This window comes from Anopheles gambiae, chromosome X (assembly GCF_943734735.2).
Source record: "Anopheles gambiae chromosome X, idAnoGambNW_F1_1, whole genome shotgun sequence".
In the NCBI taxonomy this organism is placed as follows: Eukaryota; Metazoa; Arthropoda; class Insecta; order Diptera; family Culicidae; genus Anopheles; species Anopheles gambiae.
Genome location: NC_064600.1, coordinates 26,913,392 through 26,936,248, shown reverse-complemented (window position 1 = coordinate 26,936,248; position 22,857 = coordinate 26,913,392). Strand labels below are relative to the sequence as shown.

The following is a 22,857-nucleotide window of genomic DNA, read 5'->3' as shown; positions in this document are numbered from 1 at the left end:
GGTGTCCCAACGTCTGTCTGGAGACATTGCTAGGCCGGTACGGCACTCTGCGCACTCTTGCTTGGCCTCTTCGAGCGACGGGCCCCTAAGCGGGGTTGTATGCCGGTAAGACACATCGACTGGTACATTGCACGCACTAACGATCTCTGTGCACTGCATGGAACTCATTCATAACCACCGTGACGGGAGACTTTGCTAGTACGCACGATACTCTGCGCATGTGTACATGCTTTACAACCCAGCCAACTTGAGCACCTAGGGGAAGTTGTGATGCCATCTGAACACCCACCGACTGATGCATTGAACGGCTAAAGTTGACCTTCAATCCGAACTGGCACTCTGCGGCGTGGAGGCAGTTGCGCGACCACTCCTATCCCAAACCAACAAAGCAAGGTGTATCCTACGTGCTCGGTACAAGCACACCACGACGGGACACATTGAACGGTTCAGCGATCTCTCTGCACTAGTGGAAGAACTCCAACGTGATACGGGAGACTTTGCTACAGCGGCTTCTCTGCACTTCTGGGCTACCACCTTGTGACGGGAGACATTGCTAGCGGTCACTCTGCACTAGTGATGGTACACCACCGTGATACGGGAGACATTGCTAACGGCCACTCTGCACAGGTGCCAATACCACCTTGTGACGGGAAACATTGCTAGGCACCGATCGGCATCTCTGGGCGATTACTTGACGCACACCCAACTAAGTCAACTGTTGGACTTTTTCGTAATCACGGCGGGACACATTGAACGAGCTCTAACGGATCTCTGCACGCATGGAACATGGTGGCGGGAATCATTGCTAGAACCGAACGGCGCCTCTGCGCGATGTACAAACAAGCTCAACAGGAACCTCGTATCGGCTGCCGAGCCGGAGCTCGAACAACTTGGACTTTCACCTCTAATTTAAATCAACTCACCACTCCCCGAGGGATCCGCAGAATTGCTTCTGGGTCCCGTATCGTTATTTGCGATTCGTGTTTGCATTACACTACATTGAACTATTCCAACTTGTTTATCCGCATGGCGAACATTTGCTGCATTGAACATTTAAGTTCCACTTCGCTCTCCCCTACGTGGGTCTGAGCTTCGCTCTCAGGGAAAAATATGCCACATTTGGTAGGGAAACCCGGTTTCATCACGCTATGTGCCCTGCATCACCAGCTTAGCGTGAATCCTTCGAGTTTCCCTAAGAAGTTCGATTGGTCTTGCAGAGTTAAAGACAACGAAGCTTAGTTTCAAGCAATGATTTAATATACGCGTATTAAAAACCCTTAGCTGTTACAACTTTTATGCTTAAAACCATCGCAACGAGGTCTTTGGGTCCGTAGATCCGTGATGTACTGCTACAGGAAACGTTTTGAAAGGGTGGAAACTCAAAATCATAGGTTAAGATCATCGGCAGAACCCACCAGACACCACTTTTGCTTCATAAGTTCGGCCTATAGTCATATGACGATTTTCATCGGGGAGGGGACGTATGACCCAAACGGGGGCTTATATGACCCACGGACACTGCAAACCATGCTCCTACGACTAAATAGAGGTTAAAACTACGATTTGGTGAAATCTTCATTTTTGACCTCGGAGCAAGGTACCTTCCCTATAGTAGGCAATGAGTAAATGATCATAATCCCAGGAGGGCAAAAAATGGGAACCCGAGAGGAAAGCGCTGTTGGCGCGCCTAAGCTAGTGGCCCGTAGAGTAAAAAGGGTAACCCCAACAAAGTTGTCGTTTGACGTTCTGGTTTCACTTTTTATCATCTAAAATCAGTTTTCTACACGTTTTGAGGGGTTTTAGCAAAAAAAAAATTTTCGACTACTCGAGCTCTCTGGCCCGTTCGGTGCACATTTTTGAAAAAAGCTAGGGAGCTGCCCCTAGGTTCGGGGTGTAACAAAATGTTGAAAAGTGGTCGAAAAACCACTATCCAGAATCGGATGTAGAATCATTAGACGAACTTAAAATTGTTCTACGACACCCATCTGCGACGTTTAGTATTCGAGATATGGCCCGTCCTAGGTCTGACCGAGCAATTTTTGTTCCGCGCACTTTGTGCACCGTACACTTTGATGTTTGTATGAAAAAGTACCCTACCTAGGGACGCGTAAAGCAAATTTGTACCCCCGGGCATGTTGTCGATTGACATTCTGGTTGCACTTTTCATCATCTAGGGTTCGTTCCTGACACGGTTTGAGGGATTTTAGCAAAAAAAAATTTTTCGACTAATCGAGCTCTCTGGCCCGTTGGGTGCACATTTTTGAAAAAAGCTAGGGAGCTGCCCCTAGGTTCGGGGTGTCACAAAATGTTGAAAAGTGGTCGAAAAACCACTAGCCAGAATCGGATGTAGAATCATTAGACGAACTTAAAATTGTTCTACGACACCCAACTACGACGTTTAGTATTCGAGATATAGCACTTTGTAGGTCTGACCGAGCAATTTTTGTTCCGCGCACTTTGTGTTCATGGATGTCGATGTTGGTACAAGTTGCCGGTCGGGATAGCCGTGCACCAAAACTGTGTACCGATCAGGGAAAGTACAAGACGAAGGGTGCATCTCGAGCGTACGCGTTCATAGATGTCCATGTTGGTACACTTGCACCAAAATTGTGTACCAATCAGGGAAAGTACAACATGGAGGGCGCAGCCCGGGCGTACGCGATCATGGATGTCCATGTTGATACAATCTACGTGTACGTACCTAGTTTTTGTATCAAAAGTTGCAATAAAGTGCTTGTATGCTTAAAATGCTTATCTCAACCGGTCACCTTTTGGCCTGCCCTTTTATAACAGAAACCTAGAAAGATACTCGATATTTTTGTGGTTTTCCTTTCGCCCGGGACGACCAAATGAGCTATGTGCACATCGTGCAGAAAACTGTCTTCGCCACGCATGTTTTTGTCCATCCACTCATATAATCACCCACATTTGTGTTCAACACGGACGGTGCAGCCCGAGCGAACGCGTTAATGTTTATGTTTGTACACACTGCTTGTACGATTCTAGGATTTGGTAATTGCGTCACAGTGCCCGACCGTCGCGGACACCATTCTTGGACAGAAGTCCTAGTACGTAGAGTACTTTCCCTAGGTATGTGCTCGTTCGTGACTATCGTTGCGTTTTTACGGACACGCTTGGGTATGTTTACCATACAAGGTTTACTAGGGAAACCTGGGAAGGACGCTTGCCCTCCCGTTTGTAATGCATTCGCTTTGTTCCATCGACTTCTGCTACTGCTCACTAAGGGGTGTTCGTTTGCGATGTGTACGATAAGCAACTGTCTATCCTAACCAGCAGTTAATCAACACTTTTCATCCAAGTCATAGGAACATAGAGTACTTTCCCTAATCGGTACACAATTTTGGTGCACCTCTAACCTGGCCGGCACTTTATCGTTACGTTTTGTGCACAACCTAGGGACATGGTGTAAGTTTCATGATTTTTATGTTTGATTCGGTTTATTATGATTGAAAACTACGCTACGTCCCAGAAATTTGAACTCGACTACTTCCTCCATGTGGCGCCAAAAGCTACTGAGAAACGTCTAGCCTTTTACCCATTTATAATTTAGTTTTCGTTATTAGTTTTGAACAATACGCAAAGTTCCAAGAATCTGAACTCGAATACTTTTTACATGTGCCGCCAAAAGCTACTGAGCAACGCCTAGGTTGATACATTTTTGGTACATGGAGTGTATGCATGCAGGATTACTGCCGTGCTGGACCGGAAAATCGAACTTGCTACTAGAACGTAAAGTAATTCCCCTAGATAGGTGCTTTTGCATACCTCTGATCGACGACCATGCAACGTGCGACACGCGTAGCTAGGCTTGCCCAAACAAATTTCCTAGGATAGCACCAAATTGCACACTTTCAGGGGTATATTTTGGTACCGTGTACCGTGCATGGTACAAGTATCAGCAGCTCGTGCAATTTATTTTGCATCGTGTTGCGGTTGCTGGTGCGTCGGGATAGGAGTGTTTCGAGACTTTCGCCAAGCGTTGGTGCCATTTGGGGGATAATTAATGTTCTAGCCACAATAAACGTGCCACATAATGCCAATAAGGAATAAGCCGTTTTCTAGGGACTTCCACTCAAAATGTTTGCCATCAGCGCTTTCCTGTCGAGTTCAGGATCTGCGACTTAGCGTTTTTTTTTTCACGATCCAATCCAACGACCAGATCGTGAATAAACAATTCATACAACAGTGCATCCATTTAGAGAAGGAAAAAGCCGAATTCTAGGGAGCTCCAGTCCAAAAGGTTGTCATCAGCGCTTTCCTCTCGAGTTCAAGATTTGGGACTTAGCGTTTTTTTCGCGATCCAGCCAAAAGACCAGATCGTGAAATAAACAATTAATATAACTGTACTAGTATATCCCTTCAACTGAAGCAAGTGCACCATACATGACCCGTACGCCAATCATCCATGCACATGACACGTCAACTAAGTCAACACATGATACAACTTGGACAACTGACGGGTAAGTAGGTCATCTCGTACACGACGACACATCGACCAAACCAGGTCAACACGTCACATGCACAAGACATCCTACTACCAAGGCCGACCACCTCGACACACGACGTGTTAACCGAACATGGTCAACGACATCATCATGTGCAAGGCAACCGGCCCAAACGGATCAACTTATACAACTTGTCACGAGCATGTGTGTAAGCTTACTGGTTTGGTCGGCACGTTCCTCGCATCAAGACATTCAAGTCAAGGAGGAGGAACGCCGACAAGCTCATTAGTGTTAAGTGTCCTTCTCCATCCTTTGTCAAGTCACACGTGTGACAAGAAAGAAGCACAACACATGTCCACTAATGAAAATGAACAGTCTCCAGACCAAGTCAAGTCACTCGTCTGACAAGGAAGGAGCCCGCACCAAGTTTCACCAGTATTCACCAAGTCCATTATCTGTGAAGAAGGTCGAGCACAACACAAACCGGACAAGGTGAACAAAAGCTTACTACGAGTGTACTTATATGACTCACTGGTGTGGTCAAAACGGTCCTAAAATCAAGACAATCAAGTCGAGAACGAGGCACGCCGACAAGCTCACTAGTGTTACGTGTTCCGCTCCATATCGTGTCAAGTCACTCGTCTGACACGGAAGTAGCCAGCTCTTGTCCACTAGTGTAAAGGAACGGTCTCCAGACCAAGTCAAGTCACTCGTCTGACAAGGAAAGAGCACGCACCAAGCTTCACCAGAGCACGGCACCACGGTCCCCAGACCAAGATGGTTCGTTGCGCCATCGAGGAAGGGGCACGCGATCCCTTGCTACACTCAACTAAGTACACTCTTGCTCTCACAAAAGTATCCCCTGTGTCGACGTGGTCCCCAGACCAAGACGAGCTTGCGCACATCGAGGAAGGGGCACACGGACAAACCACCAAGCATGGGTCGCCTGAGAGGATCGATGCGAACGCATCTCTACAACTCGCAGCTCCCAGCCTGAAGTCCCGTCGTTTGCGGGCGGTTGATAGGTGTCGAAACTAGGTATATCCACGTTGGGCAGAGCTCAAGCCAACGGCGTTCCCAGTTACGGTACTAACACGTGCAGCGAACTCCACTCGTTGCGGCCTAGGTATAGCGGGATGAGACGCCGGGCTGCAGACGCAGACTCCAACGGATCTCAGAGGGTTGTTAGGCCCGCTAGCTTCCGAACACCTAATGGGTTTGAGAAGCGCTATCAGCTCGGATTGGCTACGACCTTAGAGGCGTTCAGGCATAATCCAGCGGACGTAGCGTCATACCAAAGTCCGGTCGGACTAGTATTGAGCCAGTGGTCCGTACCTGTGGTTCCTCTCGTACTGCACAGGAATTCCGTTAAGATAGCGACTATAAGCACACACCAGTAGGGTAAAACTAACCTGTCTCACTTCGGTCTAAACCCAGCTCACGTTCCCTTGAAAGGGTGAACAATCCTACGCTTGGTGAATTTTGCTTCACAATGATAGGAAGAGCCGACTCCGAAGGATCAAAAAGCCACGTCGCTATGAACGCTTGGCGGCCACAAGCCAGTTATCCCTGTGAGTAATCCCTGTGTAGCCGACCAGTAAGCACACGTGTAAACACGCTCCGACAAAGTTGTGCAAAAAATTGCGTAAAACGACCGCGGAACGCTCCGAAAGTGTCATAATCGTGATCAGAGCACCCAATTTACTCAAAAATAGTGTTATCCAATCGAAATTCGGTGAATTTTTGCAAATTTGAAAAATCGTGTTGTTGTTTGTACATTTGCCCCCCCCCCCCCCCCCCCCCGGTAGCACCAGATTTCCGGGTGTTAAAAAAGTGCGCAAAAATTTGTGTTTCAGGCGCCAGAAACACTCGATTTTGGATAATTTGACGCTTCTAAAGCGATTAAAAGTGTTTTCAAGACGTTTTGTAAAGTTTTAAGTGCATTAAAGTGGGTGTTTATATCCCCATACAATTTGTATGGGGAACTTTGAACGTTTATATCGGAGTGAAAAACGCTTGGATCTGTGCCGGATGTGTTTTGGAAGGTGCGCGCAGTGACGTTTAAAGTTAATAGTGGAAAAACAGAACGAAAATCGGTTGGAAAACGTGGAAAAAAAGTGAAATAAAGTGTAGAACAAAGTGGGTTTGACAGGTGACACCCCTGTAACAAAAATTTTGTGACAGGCGCTACCCCTGTAACAAAATTTGAATTACTCGACCAAGTGACGGTTGGTCGCACGGGCGAAGTGGTCAAATATTCGTGAAAGTGTCAGTGATGGTAGAGGGTTAATCGACGAACACGGGAAAATTATTTTCCCTCCCCTCCCCTTCTCGCGTGCCATCCCCCAGGGATCGAAATAAAGTAGGGCGCCCGATAAGGGTCGATTAAAGTCGAGGTCGCCCGAAAATTCCCATATTTTGCAGGGTGATAGAGTTCGACCCCGCGAGCACGGGAAAATTATTTTCCCCTCTCCCACCCTCCCCCCCTCCCGGAAAAAATTCCCAAAAAAGCAAAACTAGGGTCCAAAAAGTGGGTAGTGCCGTTCGGACGGTAAACGTGCCGGGAAAATTCGGGACTGGTGCGGACCCATTCCCCACGTGAGTCACGCACCTCCTCGTATCGTTTCCCACACAACACCGCCCCCCCCCCCGCCCACCAAGGGGGTTGCAATTAGGACCTTAGTGGGAAAACTGGCGTGGACGCAGGATCTTACAGCAGCGAGCGAGCGGCATAGCGTCAGCTTGGTGGCGCAGCATTTCTAAGGTCATCCCGATTCCCCTGGGTCACTCGACCCCCCTGGGTCATCCGACCCCCGGGGTCATTTCGACCCCCAGGGTTATTTCGACCCCGAGATTAACCTGGAAAAGCAGTTGTGAGCAATAACAAGGCAGGGGATGAGTGACGAGGTTCAACCCCAGCAAGTGAGTGCGCCGTACCAGCTGCGGCCCAGGAAAGTGTCGGTGGTTGTGATGCAGCCACAACCCATCGAGCGCCCGGCCACACCGATGATGGATGTGTGCTATTCAAGCGACGACGACGAGCTGAATAGCACCATCATCGCGATGCCGGAACCCGCGTCGGAGTGTGAGGCAGCGGAGGCGGCCATGGACTTGGAGCCACCAGCAGCAGCACAGCCAACACCAACGGGATCCCCTGTCCCGGGCAACGTGGTAGCTGCTGGGCCCATCGACGCGGGAAGTTGTGCCCTGCTGATGGCACAGCTTCAAAGCATCGGCGCCCAGCTAACGACGGCGCTGGAGGAGCTGCGACTTTGCCGCGAGGAAAACGCGGCACTTCGTTGCGAGAACGAGCTGCTGCTCACGGGCTCTCGTTCGGTGCTTGAGCTGCAGACTGCAGCGAACGCAAGCCTCCAGCAGTCGTCGGGGCAAGGCGGTAACCGGGAGACTGCCCGGAAGCGCCAGCAGCGGCTGAGGCGACGAGAGCGTGAACGGCAGCAGCAGCAGCAGCAACAGCAGCAGCAGCAGCAGCAGCAGCAGCCGCAGCAGCAGCAGCAGCAGCAGCAGCAGCAGCAGCAGCAGCAGCAGCAGCAGCAGCAGCAAAGTTTGCCTCGACACGAACAGAGGCAGCAGCAGCTTCCTCCACGATTGCAGCAGCAACAGCAGCAACAGCAGCAGCCGCAGCAACAACAGCAGCAGCAGCCGCAGCAGCAGCTTTGGACAACGGTGGTAAGAGGCCGCCCGTCCCAGCGGCAACGTGAACCGCAGCAGCAGCAGCAGCAGCAGCAACCGCAGCAGCAGCAAGGTGAGCGCTATGTTCCACCACAGCTCCGGCAGCAGCGACAGCAGCAGCAGCACCCACAGCAGCAGCAGCACCTGCAGCAGCAGCAGCAGCAGCAACAACAGCGTTCGCAGCAACAGCGACCGCAGCAACAGCGTCAACAGCAGCAGCGATCACAGCAGCGAAAGCCGGCCAAGCCCGAGCTTATCGAGGTATCACCCAACGAAGGTCAGGATTGGGAGAGCCTTCTGCTGCTTGTGCAAACGGCAGTCAGGACTGACGAGCGGTACAAGCCGCTTAAGGACCACGTCGTCCTGGGCCGCCGCACCAGTAAGGCGTTGCTGCGTCTCACGCTCAGCCGCAAGGCGAATGCGCAGTACATGCTGCAGCAGGTTCGTGCCATCGTGGGCAGTGCTGGAGTGTGTCAGCATGTCACAGAAATGGCGTCAGTGGTCATTCATGACGTCGACCCGCTAGCCCGAGAAGACGAACTCACTTCGCTGCTTGACAGCAAGTTCGAGTTGGGAGCGGGAATTGTGTCCACAACGATGAATAAGATGGCCGACGGCACCCAACGTGCGTATGTGCGACTGCCGGTGAAGTTTGCGAAGGAACTCGACGGCACTAAGATTAAGCTGGGCTTTTGCGTCAGCAAAATCAGAGCCACGCCACCGACCCCTCGAGAGCGTGTGCGCTGCTATCGCTGCCTCGAGCTGGGTCATTGGGCCCATGACTGCCGCTCACCCGACTACCGGCAGAACATGTGCATACGCTGCAGCGTCGTGGGGCACATGGCAAAGGTATGCACTTCTCAGCCAAAGTGCCTCAAGTGCGGTGGTCCACACACAATTGGACACCCCGACTGCGCCCGGTCGGCCGTGCAATGATCCCACAACTGCGAGTAATGCAGGTGAACTTGGGCAGAGGAGAGAGGACCCAGGACATCGCCCTCCAAACTGCCCGAGAGAAGAAAGTGGACGTGCTGCTGCTGTCGGAGCTGTATCGACCGCCTGCCAACAACGGTCGATGGGCCTTCGACTGTTCGAAGAAGGTTGCCATCGTCGCAACTGGGTCTCTTCCTCTCCAGAGGATCTGGTGCAGCAACACACCGGGACTCGTCGCTGCCGAGATTGGTGGCACCACTTTCCTCAGCTGTTACGCTCCACCTCGTCAGCCCACCGACGAGTTCGAGCGCTTCATTGAAGCAGTACAGCTCGAAACGATTTCCCATTCACAAGTCGTCATTGCCGGCGACTTCAACGCCTGGCATGTGGAATGGGGAAGCGAGCGTAACAGCGAGAAGGGGCTGCTCAGTGCCATCCAGCAGCTAGACCTGGTTGTGCTAAATCAGGGCACGACGAGCACCTTCGACGGCAACGGAGCGGCAACAGCGAGAATAGTCGACGTGGCGTTTGCGACACCAACCATCGCGCAGCCGGGAACGTGGAACGTGTGCGGTGAGTACTCGTATTCCGACCACCGGTACATCACGTACACAGTTGGCACCACAGTTCCCGTCGCAAACGAGCCTTCACCACCATCGAGGAGACAGCAGGGGCGCATTCGACACGCGGGTTGGCGGTATAAGGCGACGCAGTTCTCGCAGCGAGCCTTCCTGTCGACGCTGCTGGACGAGCGGTTCTCAGAACGGGCGGTGAGTCATGAACGCATGGTCGAGATCATGCTCGCCGCGTGTGACAAGACGATGCAGCGGGTTTCAACGTCGCACAGTGACCCCCATCGTGACCTGTTCTGGTGGACGCCGCTGCTCAGGCTGCTGCGAGAGAACTGCGAACGCGCCCGTGATCGAATGCAGCAGACCAGCGATCTTCAAGAGCGGAGCATTGCCGCAGCGGAACATCGTACAGCGAGGGCGGAGCTGGGGAAGGCGATTAAGGCCAGCAAGCGGAACTCGTTCCAGGAGCTGATCGACATCGCCGAAGAGAATGTGTTCGGAGCCGGATATCTCGTCGTTCTGTCCCACCTCCGTGGTGGACGGACGCCACCCGAGACGGAGCGGGACAGGCTCGAACACATTGTGTCCGATCTCTTCCCCCAGCACCCGCCCCTCGTCTGGCCAGAAGCGGCTATCGTCGAGGGAGAGGAGTGGCCAGGAGCAGTAGCAGATATTTCGGACGATGAGCTCAAACTCATCGCACGCCGCATGGCCAATAAAAAGGCCCCGGGACTCGACGGTATCCCGAATGCGGCGGTGAAAGCACCCATCTTCGAGCACACGGGGGTTTTCACAGCGTTGTACCAGGACTGCCTCGTTAACGGCACGTTTCCTGCAGCGTGGAAGAGGCAGCGCCTTGTACTCATCCCGAAGCCAGGAAAACCCCCCGGAGTGAGCAGCTCGTACCGGCCCCTGTGTATGTTGGATGCACTGGGCAAGGTGCTTGAGCGCTTGATCCTGAACAGGCTGCACGAGTTCCTGGAAGATCCAGATTCACCGCGACTGTCGGACCGGCAGTATGGTTTCCGCAGAGGGCGCTCGACCATCGGTGCTATTCGGAGGGCTGTTGAGGCCGGCCAGCGTGCGATGTCGTTTGGTCGCACGAACCGACGCGACAAACGGTTCCTCCCAGTAGCAGCGCTAGACGTAAGGAACGCGTTTAACACGGCCAGTTGGCAGGCCATCGCCGCTGCGCTGCAGTCGAAAAGAGTTCCGGCCGGCCTCCAACGTATCATACACAGCTACTTCCAGGGCCGGGAGCTGGTGTATGAAACCTCTGATGGCCCGGTAGTGCGGTCCGTCACGGCAGGGGTTCCACAGGGGTCTATTCTAGGCCCCACTCTGTGGAACACGATGTATGACGGTGTGTTAGACATCGCCCTGCCACCCGATGCGGAGATCCTGGGGTATGCCGACGACCTGGTGCTGCTGGTCCCAGGCACAACCCCAGACAACGTGAAAGCTGCTGCGGAAGAGGCGATTACTTCAGTGATGGAGTGGATGGCTCGGCACCACCTCGAGCTGGCGCCGGCGAAAACGGAGATGGTCGTGATCTCCAGCACCAAAGCCCCAACGCGGATTATCGTCCGAGTAGGCGACGTGGACGTCACCTCGTCCCGCTCGATCCGCTATCTCGGTGTGACCCTCCAGGACAAGTTGTCTTGGCTGCCGCACGTCAAGGAGGTCACCGAGAGGGCTGGGAAGATCGCCGACGCCACATCCAGACTGCTGCGAAACCATAGCGGACCAAGGGCATGGAAAGCGAAGCTGCTAGCTTCGGTATCAGAGTCCGTTATGCGTTATGCTGCACCGGTATGGAGTATGGAGCTGCAGAAACGTGAGCCTGTTCGTCTGCTGGAGCGTGTACAGCGGAAGATGGCACTGAGGGTGGCACGAGCATGCCGTACCGTAAGGTATGAGACTGCCACCCTCCTGGCTGGCTTGACCCCCATCTGCCTGCTGGTGGATGAGGACGCCCGGGTTTACCAGCGACTAAGTGCCGTCAACCGCACTGACACGAGGGCGAACATCCGAAAGCAGGAGCGACAGGCCACGATCGAACAATGGCAGCAACAGTGGGATGCGGAAGCCGACACCAGCCGGCACACGCGTTGGGCGCACCGTGTGCTACCCAACATCGTCAGCTGGCAGTCAAGGAAGCACGGAGATGTGTCGTTCCATCTGTGCCAGGTACTCTCGGGACATGGCTTCTTCCGGGACTATCTGTGTCGCAATGGCTTCACATCGTCCCCTGACTGTCAGCGGTGCAGCGGCGTCCCTGAGACCGCGGAGCACGCGATGTTCGAGTGCCCGAGGTTTGCTGAAGTTCGTCAGCAGCTACTCGGCGAGGGAAGTACGGACCCGGTCCGTCCGGAAAACCTCCAGCAGCACCTGTTGCGCGATGCCGAGAGCTGGAGCCGTATCTGTGAAGCTGCTAAGCGGATAACGGCTCAACTTCAGCAAGCCTGGGACGACGAGAGAGCAGCCCTAGCAGCCCATGGCAACGAGCAGCACGTCGAAGAAGTTGCCGATCTGGAGGCACGGCGAGCAGAAATCCGTCGAGCACGGAACGACCGGCGAAACGCGAGCCGCTGAGCAGCCAGGGCACGGCAACGAGAGTTGCAGCGAGCAGGACGTCCCCCAACTCCACCACCATCGCCCAGAACTGCGGCACGCCGTGCAGATCTTCGGCAGCGGCAAGCGCGGTTCCGAGCGAGAAGGCGTCAAGCGATACAGGACGCGAGACGCCTGTATGGGGAGCAGAGTCCTGCATCATCATCGTCATCAAGCAGCAGCGACTACGATTCAGACGGCCGAGGAAGCGCGGATAACGCAGCCGGACCGTCTAGAATGCGCAACCGCGCACATGAACGAGGAAACGAAGCCACGGACGGTGGCTTGAGTGCTGCAGAAGAAGCCGCAGCGGTCGAGGCGGAAGTTGCCTCCCGCTAGGCATTCACGCACGCGCACATTCAGCGACGCTAAAAGCGAGAAAAAGTGCCCTTTTGGAGGGAAATAAACGGATTATTTTGCTTTTAATTTAAATTGAAAAATAAAACACGGAAGGTGCGTTTTGCACGGCAGTAGATTAGGCATAGATGCCTAGAAACCCCCTTCAGGGTACGCCCTTGCGGGCATAAATGTAGGGGTGAGGGAGGGTTGAAATTTGTAATAAATAAAACCCGTTTTGAAAAAAAAAAAAGCCAGTTATCCCTGTAGTAGTGTCAAACGTAAGGTCGTACTGTACCGACACGTTGTGTTTGGGCTCCGAAAAAAGGACTTAAAAACAGTGCAAAATCGTCGTAAATCGACTTTAATAGTGTGAAAAACGTGCTCAGGGCATCTGATTTACCCTTTAAGAGCGTTTTCAAGTGATTTTAAGGCGAAAATTCAACAAAAATCGTGCATTTGTGTTTGTTACCTATGAACCCCCCACCATGTGTTTGTGTGACATGGTGTAAATGCAGAAAATCGAAAAAAGTGCCCAAAAAGTGCCAGAATTGCACGATTTTAGTGTAAACAGTGCATCTGAGCTCGAAAAAAGGTGTTAAGAAGTGATCCGCGCATGAAAAAACCACAAAATTTTGAAAAAAAAAAGTTTTGCGTCATCCAGCCCATACTGGGCCAAGGTATCGCCGGATCTCTGTTTTCAGCGATATAATTTGCCCAGATTCTCGCCGGGTGTGGTTTTTAAGGCCATCGGGTGGCCAAAGAACGTTCATCCAGTAAAAACCGATCGAAAATCGGCCGTTTGTGACCGAAAAAAGTGAAATAATATTTAATATTATTCGGTGAACAAATTTACGAAACTTCGGTACCAGGTGAAATTGGGTGGGTTGACTGTACGGCCCCTGACGGACCGATTGTTAAGGTGCCGTTACTCGAGTAACCATAGTTTAGGTGACCATCGACGTGCGGAAAATTTTTTGTGACATCTGCCAATTGCGAATGCTCACCGTGTGCTTGTGCGACGTGGTGCAAAAGCAGAAATTCTAAAAAAGTGCCCAAAATGTGCCTGAGTTGCACTATTTTAGTGTAAACAGTGTATCTGAGCACGAAAAAAGGTGTTAAGAAGTGATCCGCGCATGAAAAAACCACAAAATTTTGAAAAAAAAAAGTTTTGCGTCATCCAGCCCATACTGGGCCAAGGTATCGCCGGATCTCTGTTTTCAGCGATATAATTTGCCCAGATTCTCGCCGGGTGTGGTTTTTAAGGCCATCGGGTGGCCAAAGAACGTTCATCCAGTAAAAACCGATCGAAAATCGGCCGTTTGTGACCGAAAAAAGTGAAATAATATTTAATATTATTCGGTGAACAAATTTACGAAACTTCGGTACCAGGTGAAATTGGGTGGGTTGACTGTACGGCCCCTGACGGACCGATCGTTAAGGTGCCGTTACACGAGTAACCATAGTTTAGGTGACCATCAATGTGCGGAAAATTTTTGTGACATCGGCCTATTGCGAATGCTCACCGCGTGTTTGTGCGACGTGGTGCAAAAGAAGAAATTCGAAAAAGTTCCCAAAATGTGCCTGAGTTGCACTATTTTAGTGTAAACAGTGCATCTGAGTACGAAAAAAGGTGCACAAATTCACGAAAATTCGGTTCCAGGTGAAATTGGGTGGGTTGACTGTACGGCCCCTGACGGCCCCTGAATTAGTCATCGGTTGTCAAACGGCCTGACAGCCCGGACAGACCGATCGTTAAGGTGCCGTTACACGAGTAACCATAGTTCAGTGACAGCGGTCGGAAAAAGGTGACATTTGATGTCAAAGCAACAGCTAGTGTCAACAGTGACAGCTGACGTCAAAAGTGTCACCAGAGTCCTCCCGTGACACAGGATAGCCAATCCGTGTGACAGCTGCCAAACGGGCTGACGGACGGCCTGTCGACCCAGCGGAACAGGTGGAGGGGTCCTAGACCTTTCTAACGAAGGGTCGAACGCCAAGATCGGACCACGGACGGCGGTGACATCAGTTTGACAGCTAAGCAGAGGAATTTCAAAGTGGCATAACTTCGGCACCCGCCAAGCTACTTCGACGGGAAAGTGTTGCCTGTGGAAGCGGTATCGAAATCTTTCAGGGCAGGGTGAAATATTTCACTTTGGAAATATTTCACATTCTGAAATTTTTCAAAAAAAAAAATCTTCCATCTGTACGGGCGTCAGGCAGAGTGCGTCGGGCTGCCATCAAACCCTCAAGTAGGTGCGCGTTTGTGAAAGCGGCCCTGAAATCTTTCAGGGAGGGTGAAATATTTCACTTTTGAAATATTTCAATTTTTGAATTTTTTTCTAAATTTCAAAAATCCGTTCTCCATCGGTTTTCCTGACGAACCTAAAACCGGGGGTCGGTTACTGACGCCTCGTTGGCGAGAGTGCGGGCGTTAGGCATAGTGCGTCGGGCTGCCAACAAACCCTCAAGTAGGTGCGCGCAACGTTGAAACCAACATGTCGGGGCTGGGCGGTGATGCCCATCCCCAAGGGAGCTCGGGACGAGTACTTCGATGACAGCCCAGGGAGCCCACAGCTCTCGCAACCGTCGCGGTCGCCAAGGGCCACAGCAGCAGGAGCAGCGGCAGCAGCAGCAACAGCATCAGCAGCGGGAACAGCAGCAGCAGCAGCAGCAGCAGCAGCAGCAGCAGCAGCAGCAGCAGCAGCAGCAGCAGCAGCAGCACCAGCAGCGTGAATGGCAGCAGCAGCAGCAGCAGCAGCAGCAACAGCAGCAGCAGCAGCAGCAGCAGCAGCATCAGCAGCAGCAGCACCAACGTCAGCAGCAGCAGCAGCAGCAGCAGCAGCGGCAACAGCAACAGCAGCAGGAGCAGCAAGAATTATGGACGACGGTAGTGCGCCGCCGTCAAAATACACAGCAGCAGCAGCAGTCTAACCAACCGCAGCAACAACAACAGCAGACTCGGCGGTATCAGCCGCCGCAAATGAGGCAGCAGCTACAGCAGCAGCAGCAGCAACGACAGCCACAGCGATATGTGGTCGCAGGCTTGTCGCAACAGCAGCAGGAGCAGCATCAACAGCAGCAGCAGAAACGTAAGCGTCCTAAGCCCGAACTGATAGAGATCTCTCCTGGTCAGAACGAGACTTTCGAGAGCGTCTCTTTGAAAATCCGTAAAGCCGTTGACGATAATGGCACACATAAGGAGTTAAAGGATTTCATCATCATGGGCCGGCGCACAGATAAGGCGTTGCTACGACTGACGCTTGCTAGATCCGCAAACGCGACCTTAATTCTCCAGCAGATCCGAACGATCATCGGCGAGGCTGGAACTTGTCGACACGTGACGGAAATGGCGGCCTTGGTAGTAAACGACATCGACCCCCTAGCCAAGGAGGAAGAGCTTACAGCTCTCCTTGAAAACAAGATCGAGGGTGGGGCAGGCATCGTCTCAACGAGCATTAGGACAATGCCGGATGGCACCCAGCGGGCACGCGTCCGTCTGCCAGCCAAGGCCGCCAAAGCGCTGGATGGCACGAAGCTTCGCTTGGGCTTCTGCATTTCCCGAGTGAAGATGGCTCCTCCAACACCCAAAGAGCATCTTCGCTGCTACCGATGCCTTGAGCACGGCCACAACGCCCGCGATTGTCGGTCACCTGTAGACCGACAAAATGTTTGCATCCGTTGCGGACAGGAAGGTCACAAGGCTGGTACATGCATGGAAGAAATACGCTGCGGCAAATGCGATGGCCCCCATGTTATCGGGGACCGGACATGCGATCGGTCGGCCATCCAATGACGCAGCTAAAAGTCCTCCAAGTGAACCTGGGTGGAGGCAGGATCGCTCAAGATCTTGTCCTGCAAACCGCCCGACAAATGGAAGTGGACGTGCTGGTTCTTTCCCACACGTATCGACCACCCGAGAACAACCCAAGATGGGCAGTTGATGCCTCCAAAAAGGTGGCAGTCGTGGCCACAGGACGATACCCTCTACAAGGACAATGGAGCAGTGATGTCCCAGGCCTTATAGCTGCCAAGGTGGGTGGCATCACCTTCCTAAGCTGCTACGCGCCACCCAGCCTGTCGCGGGAAGGATTCGCGGAATACGTTGAAGCAATTGAATTGGAAGCCCAATCCCACCCTCAGGTAGTAGTTGCCGGAGACTTTAACGCTTGGCATGAGGAGTGGGGAAGCCGACGCAGCAATGAGCGTGGGGAAGTACTGCTCGAGGCGTCCCAGCAATTGGGCCTGCTGCTGATGAATCGAGGGAATGTGGCAACCTTTGTTGGAAACGGTGTGGCGACTGCCAGCGTTGTCGACGTGACCTTCGCCAGCTCGTCCATAGCTCAGCCGAGCACTTGGTTGGTAAGAAACACGGACACGCGATCTGACCATAGGTATATCACCTATTCGGTAGGCCCAGCGTCAGCAGACCAGCAGCGTAACCAAGGACAGTCACGTCAACGGGGCCAGCGAGAGCGTTTTCAACATGCAGGCACGCGATTTAAGACGAAACAGTTCTCGAAAGAGAATTTCCTGGCCACGTTCCATGGCGAGGGATTCCGAGAGAAGGCAGTCAATCACCAGGGAATGATCTCGGCAATGATATCGGCCTGCGAGAAAACCATGCAAAGGATGACGTCGTCTTTCCCCGACCCTCATCGGGACGTTTACTGGTGGACGCCACTGATTGCTCTGCTTAGGCAGAACTGCGAGCAGACGAGAGATCGCATGCAGCAGACAAGTGATCTCCAGAACCGAAGTCTGGCTGCAGCCCAATACCGAACAGCTAAAGCTGAGCTGGATAGAGCTATACGTGCCAGCAAAAAGGCCGCCTTCCAGGAATTGATCGATGCTGCGGAGGAAAACGTTTTCGGAGCCGGGTACTTAGTAGTCCTCTCCCGTCTTCGCGGTGGAAGGGCCCCACCCGAGACGGAGAGAGCGAGGCTTGAAAGCATCGTTACAGAGCTTTTCCCGCAACATCCGCCCTTCAACTGGCCCAGCATCAGTTCCGAGGAAGAACAGGAACAGCCTGCAGACCAGCAGACTCTATGGACCCAAGTCACGATCCCGGAACTCCGTCTGATAGCTAGCACCATGCCGAACAAAAAAGCGCCGGGCCTTGACGGAATTCCGAACGCCGCTGTCAAGGCTGCAATCCTTGCGTACACGGACGTTTTCCAGGCGTTGTACCAAAGCTATCTGGAAACGGCTACATTTCCAGCACCATAGAAACGACAGCGGTTGGGACTGCTCCCCAAGCCGGGGAAACCACCGGGTAGCAGCGGGTCATACCGACCTTTGTGCATGCTGGATGCCTTAGGGAAAGTGCTGGAGAAGCTCATTCTAAACAGACTTCACAACCACCTGGAAGATCCTGCTGCGGCGAGGCTGTCAGACAGGCAGCATGGCTTCCGGAGGGGGCGATCTACAATTGGTGCCATTCGAACAGTGATCGAGGCTGGTCAGCGCGCGATGAGATTCCGCCGCACGAACGGGCGGGATAACAGGTCGTGTCAATGGATGTCAAGAATGCCTTCAATACGGCCAGCTGGCAGGCCATCGCCACTGCACTGCAGATGAAAGGAGTACCTGCTGGTCTGCAAAGAATCGTGAGGAGCTACTTCGAGAACCGAGAGTTGGTCTTCGAGACATCCGACGGCCCAGTAACTCGGTCCATCACGGCTGGTGTTCCACAGGGTTCGATTCTCGGCCCCACCCTGTGGAACACCATGTACGATGGAGTTCTGGACGTCGCCCTTCCGCAGGACTGCGAGATGGTGGCGTATGCTGACGACTTGGTGCTGCTGATTCCGGGCATCGACGTAAATGCAGTGAAGGCTGCAGCCGAGGAGGCGGTCGCCAGTGTCTCTCACTGGATGGCTCAACATCATCTCCAGATTGCGCCGGAAAAGACAGAGTGCGTGCTTATCTCCAGCACGAAGAACCCTACGCAGGTCGCCATAAGAGTAGGGGACGTGGAGGTGACATCTTCCCGCACGATGCGTTACCTTGGGGTGACCCTTCACGATCACCTATCGTGGCTGCCCCATGTCCGAGAGGTAACCACTCGGGCAAGGAAGATAGCAGATGCCGTTACCCGCCTCTTGCGCAACCACAGTGGACCAAAGACCAGCAAAGCGCGACTGTTGGCCTCGGTCGCAGAGTCGGTCATCCGATATGCTGCGCCCATCTGGCATGGCGAGGTGACGAAGAGAGAGTGTCGTCGACTTTTGGAGAGGGTTCAGCGAGTCTCAGCACGGAGGGTGGCACGCACCTTCCGTACCGTAAGGTATGAGACCGCCACCCTCCTCGCCGGGCTGACCCCCATCTGTCTCTTGATAGAGGAGGATGCGCGAGTGTTCGAGCGTGTTAATGATCCGGGTCGGTCGATAACGAAGGCAGCCATCCGGTTGGAGGAGAGGCAGCGCACCATCACGATGTGGCAGAGCCAATGGGACGCCGAGGCCGACACGTCCAGATACACCCGGTGGACGCATCGGATAATCCGCGACATCAGCGCTTGGCAAGGCCGGAGACACGGGGAGATGACCTTCCACTTGGCCCAGGTGCTCTCTGGACATGGGTTCTTCCGAGAGTACCTGGCCATCAACGGCTTTACGGAATCCCCTGACTGTCGCAGCTGTGCGGGTGTTCCGGAAAATGCCCATCACGCCATCTTCGAATGCCCCAGGTTTGCTCGAGTGAGGATGGAGTACTTTGGTGAACCGGGGCCGAATCCTGTCACGCCGGACAGTCTTCAGGACTTCCTCCTGAGCAGCCAAGACAACTGGAGCAGCTTCTGCGAGGCAGCACGTCGAATAACAACAACGCTGCAGCGTGACTGGGACACGGAACGAGAACAGCGGGCTGCTTCCAATCGTGAGGAAGCTGAAATACAACAGCAGCTACAGCGAGAGGAAGACAAACGCCGCACTGAAGAACGGCGGCAGCTCCACAACGAGGCAAATCGTGCCTACCGCCAGCGTAATAGGAAAAGTCAACCTACCCCACCAGCTCCACCATCAACACCCAGGGAGGCCGCTCGCCTCGAAGATGGGCGACGGAGAGTGGCCCGCTGGCGGGAAAGACAACGAATGATTCGGAACGGTGGAATCCAAATGCTACGAGCGCTGTTCGGCCATGATGCCTGGTCGAGCGAAAGTGACGATGAACCCGATGACGTCGAGCGAGGCGGACTTGATGCTGCCCAGCAGGCAGCAGCAGCCGAAGCCGAAAGATCGGCACGCTAAAGCTAACTTTAGTAAAAAGAACAACGAAAGCGTAAAAAAAAGAAAGGTGCTTCGGTACAGATATAGGGCTCCCCTGAAGGGAATGAATTCAGAAGAACAGTTTGGAAAATAGAACTTCAACTAAAATAAATGGAAAGGTGCGAACGCACGGCTAAAAAGTTAGGCTCCCTATGAGCAACACGTCCACCCTTAAATCCCTTCGAAGGGCATAAGGGGCGGATTATGAGAGGGCTGGGTTTTCTTTTCGATGTAACATACGATCAATAAAAATCCACTCGAATTAAAAAAAAAAGCCAGTTATCCCTGTGGTAACTTTTCTGACACCTCTTGCTAAAAACTCGTTATAACCAAAAGGATCGTAAGGCCAAGCTTTCGCTGTCCCGAAGTGTACTGAACGTTGGGATCAAGCCAGCTTTTGTCCTTATGCTCAGCGTGTGGTTTCTGTCCACACTGAGCTGACCTTTGGACACCTCCGTTATCGTTTTGGAGATGTACCGCCCCAGTCAAACTCCGCACCTGGCACTGTCCATGACGTGGACCGAAAGGACCTGTCCAGGAGTCTTCGAGCCGGGCGGCGCGCGGAACCGGGGGCAAACGTGACATCATAAACGATCGACCGCGCAGAAGCAGTGCACCACGAATGTACCGACGTACGCAAGCTTGTACCCTTGCGGGCCACGGCTCACGGTCGGACAAGCGGGTAACACGCTACACACGACGATGCTACGATGCAGTCTCCCCGGCGGCACCACCCAGCGACACACTGGACGCTGAGCGAGAAACACGGCGCATTGGGCGCGTGCAGGCGAACCGCCGCCACAGCCCCCCGGAGGAGGTGCGCGCACGATCCGGACCTGGGGCCCGCGCTTGTTCCACCCAATCATGTAAGTAAGGCAACAGTAAGAGTGGTGGTATCTCAGAGGCGAGCTCCACGAGGAAGCCCTCCCACCTATGCTGCATCTCCTATATCGCCTTACAATGCCAGACTAGAGTCAAGCTCAACAGGGTCTTCTTTCCCCGCTAGTGCATCCAAGCCCGTTCCCTTGGCTGTGGTTTCGCTAGATAGTAGATAGGGACAGAGGGAATCTCGTTAATCCATTCATGCGCGTCACTAATTAGATGACGAGGCATTTGGCTACCTTTTTTTTTTTTTTTTTTTGGTATCGAAGGGGAAATCTTCCATAAGACACCTGGGTGATCAACCCCGGTAGTGTGAGATTCTTACTCACTAAAACCCCTCCGTGCCTTCAACCGGCCCCGAGTGGATCACCCGTTAGGGTATCGACGTCACTCGGGCGGTGGATGTCCATCATCCCAGGCAACGAATGGCTTCCAACAGTGGTTATTAGCCACTGTCTAGCCCTCGGCGATGAAGCTACGATGAACTACGATGAATCCTTGTCGTTACTCGTCGTCACTGTCGCTGCTCTGCAAGGCCAACTGGATGTTGGCGAGCAGAGCACGTCGTTCGCCTCGTTCGATGACGTGTCTTCGATGTTGTTGCCGAATCATAATCGTCCGTACTGCTTGATGAACCATGCTCCAGTTAAATCTGTTAGCAGACATAACTTCGATGATGTTCTCCGGCGTTAACTCCTCGTCGACTTGATGCTGAAGTCTGATGATCAGTTCACGATGACGTACACAATGGAATATCGTGTGTTCGGCGTCCTCAGGTTCCTCGCACGCATCGCATAGCGGCGAACCCGTTAACTGCATCCGGTGAAGCTGGTAGGCGTAGAAGCCATGGCTGGAAAGAAACTGAGAAAGAAAGAAATCTACACCACCAAATTTTCTACTTATCCATCTGTTGACGTCGGGAATGAGACGGTATGTCCACCGACCGTGAACACTCTCATCCCATTCTCGTTGCCATCGTTCCATAGTTGTGACACGTTCCATGTTACGTGCAACCGATCCGGCGATGTTCTCTGCTCGTCTCCGATGAAAAGTCCTGGAGTCCTCGTCCAGGAGGAGATGAAGCGGGATCATTCCCGCAAGCACGCAGACTGCATCATGAGAAGTTGTCCTGAAAGAAGAGATAACTCGCTGGACTACTGGCCGGTGAAACCGACGTAGCCATTGTCTACGGTTAGCAAATCTAAGAGTATGACACCAAATGGGCGAGGCATACCGGACCTTCGCCACAACAGTAAGAGCAATTGCTCGCCTAGCATTACTACTCGGACCTGACTTATTAGGCATCATCCTTACCAAGGTGGTCCATAGCTTCGTCGCTCTCTCCACCGCATACCTGATGTGTGAAGTGTAATCGAGGCGGTCATCTAAGACCATCCCCAAATACTTTAAGCTGCGCGACGAATGTACTACGTGATCACCTACCCTGATAGCCCCGTGCTGTATCCTCTGATGGGAACTGACCATGATAAACTCGGTCTTGGTCGGGGTTATCTTTAATCCATTATCGGTCATCCATCTGTCGATGATGCGAATCTGACTGGAAACGAGAATTTCAATATCATCAACACAATTACCTTCCACCAACAGTACTATATCGTCTGCATAGCCGATAATCCGTGCACCTTCCACCATTGCAACTCGTAGGACTCCGTCGTACATGAGGTTCCATAACGTTGGGCCAAGTACCGAGCCTTGTGGTACACCCGATGTGACTGCAATCTCTGCCGGTCCATCTGTGGTATCATACATCAGCACACGATTCCTAAAATAGTCACCAATGATATCATAAAGATATTTAGGAGTGTTAATTCTCTGTAAAGCATTTGCAATCGCCAACCATGAAGCACTGTTAAAAGCATTAGTAACATCTAATGTAACAACTGCACAATACCGTCCACTGTATCTGTTTCTACTTCTAGCTACCGAAACAATGTCCACTACCCGTTGAATCGCATCAACTGTAGATCGACGACTTCTGAAACCAAATTGGTCGTCAGACAGTCCGTTGACCTCCTCGATGTGTGCATTTAACCGTTGCACTATGATGCGTTCTAGACCTTTACCTGCCCCGTCTAG

At 52.8% G+C, this 22,857-nt stretch overlaps 1 protein-coding gene and 1 long non-coding RNA gene across 2 annotated transcripts; both read left to right on the top strand.

The window, feature by feature from the left end:
- The first annotated feature begins 5,471 nt into the window (after window positions 1–5,471).
- On the top strand, window positions 5,472–21,002 carry LOC133391851 (uncharacterized). Its single transcript, XR_009765306.1, has 2 exons — window positions 5,472–6,028; window positions 20,158–21,002. It is a non-coding gene; the product is annotated as an uncharacterized LOC133391851 (long non-coding RNA).
- On the top strand, window positions 6,284–9,095 carry LOC133391844 (trichohyalin-like). The gene has a single exon (XM_061648304.1). It carries the CDS (start codon window positions 7,362–7,364, stop codon window positions 9,090–9,092), a length of 1,731 nt encoding a protein of 576 aa, XP_061504288.1. The 5' UTR covers window positions 6,284–7,361; the 3' UTR covers window positions 9,093–9,095.
- Window positions 21,003–22,857: the final 1,855 nt, after the last annotated feature.

Excerpts from the sequence above, each read along its gene's own strand:
- LOC133391844 (XM_061648304.1), top strand. The coding sequence starts at position 7,362 with ATGAGTGACGAGGTTCAACCCCAGCAAGTGAGTGCGCCGTACCAGCTG.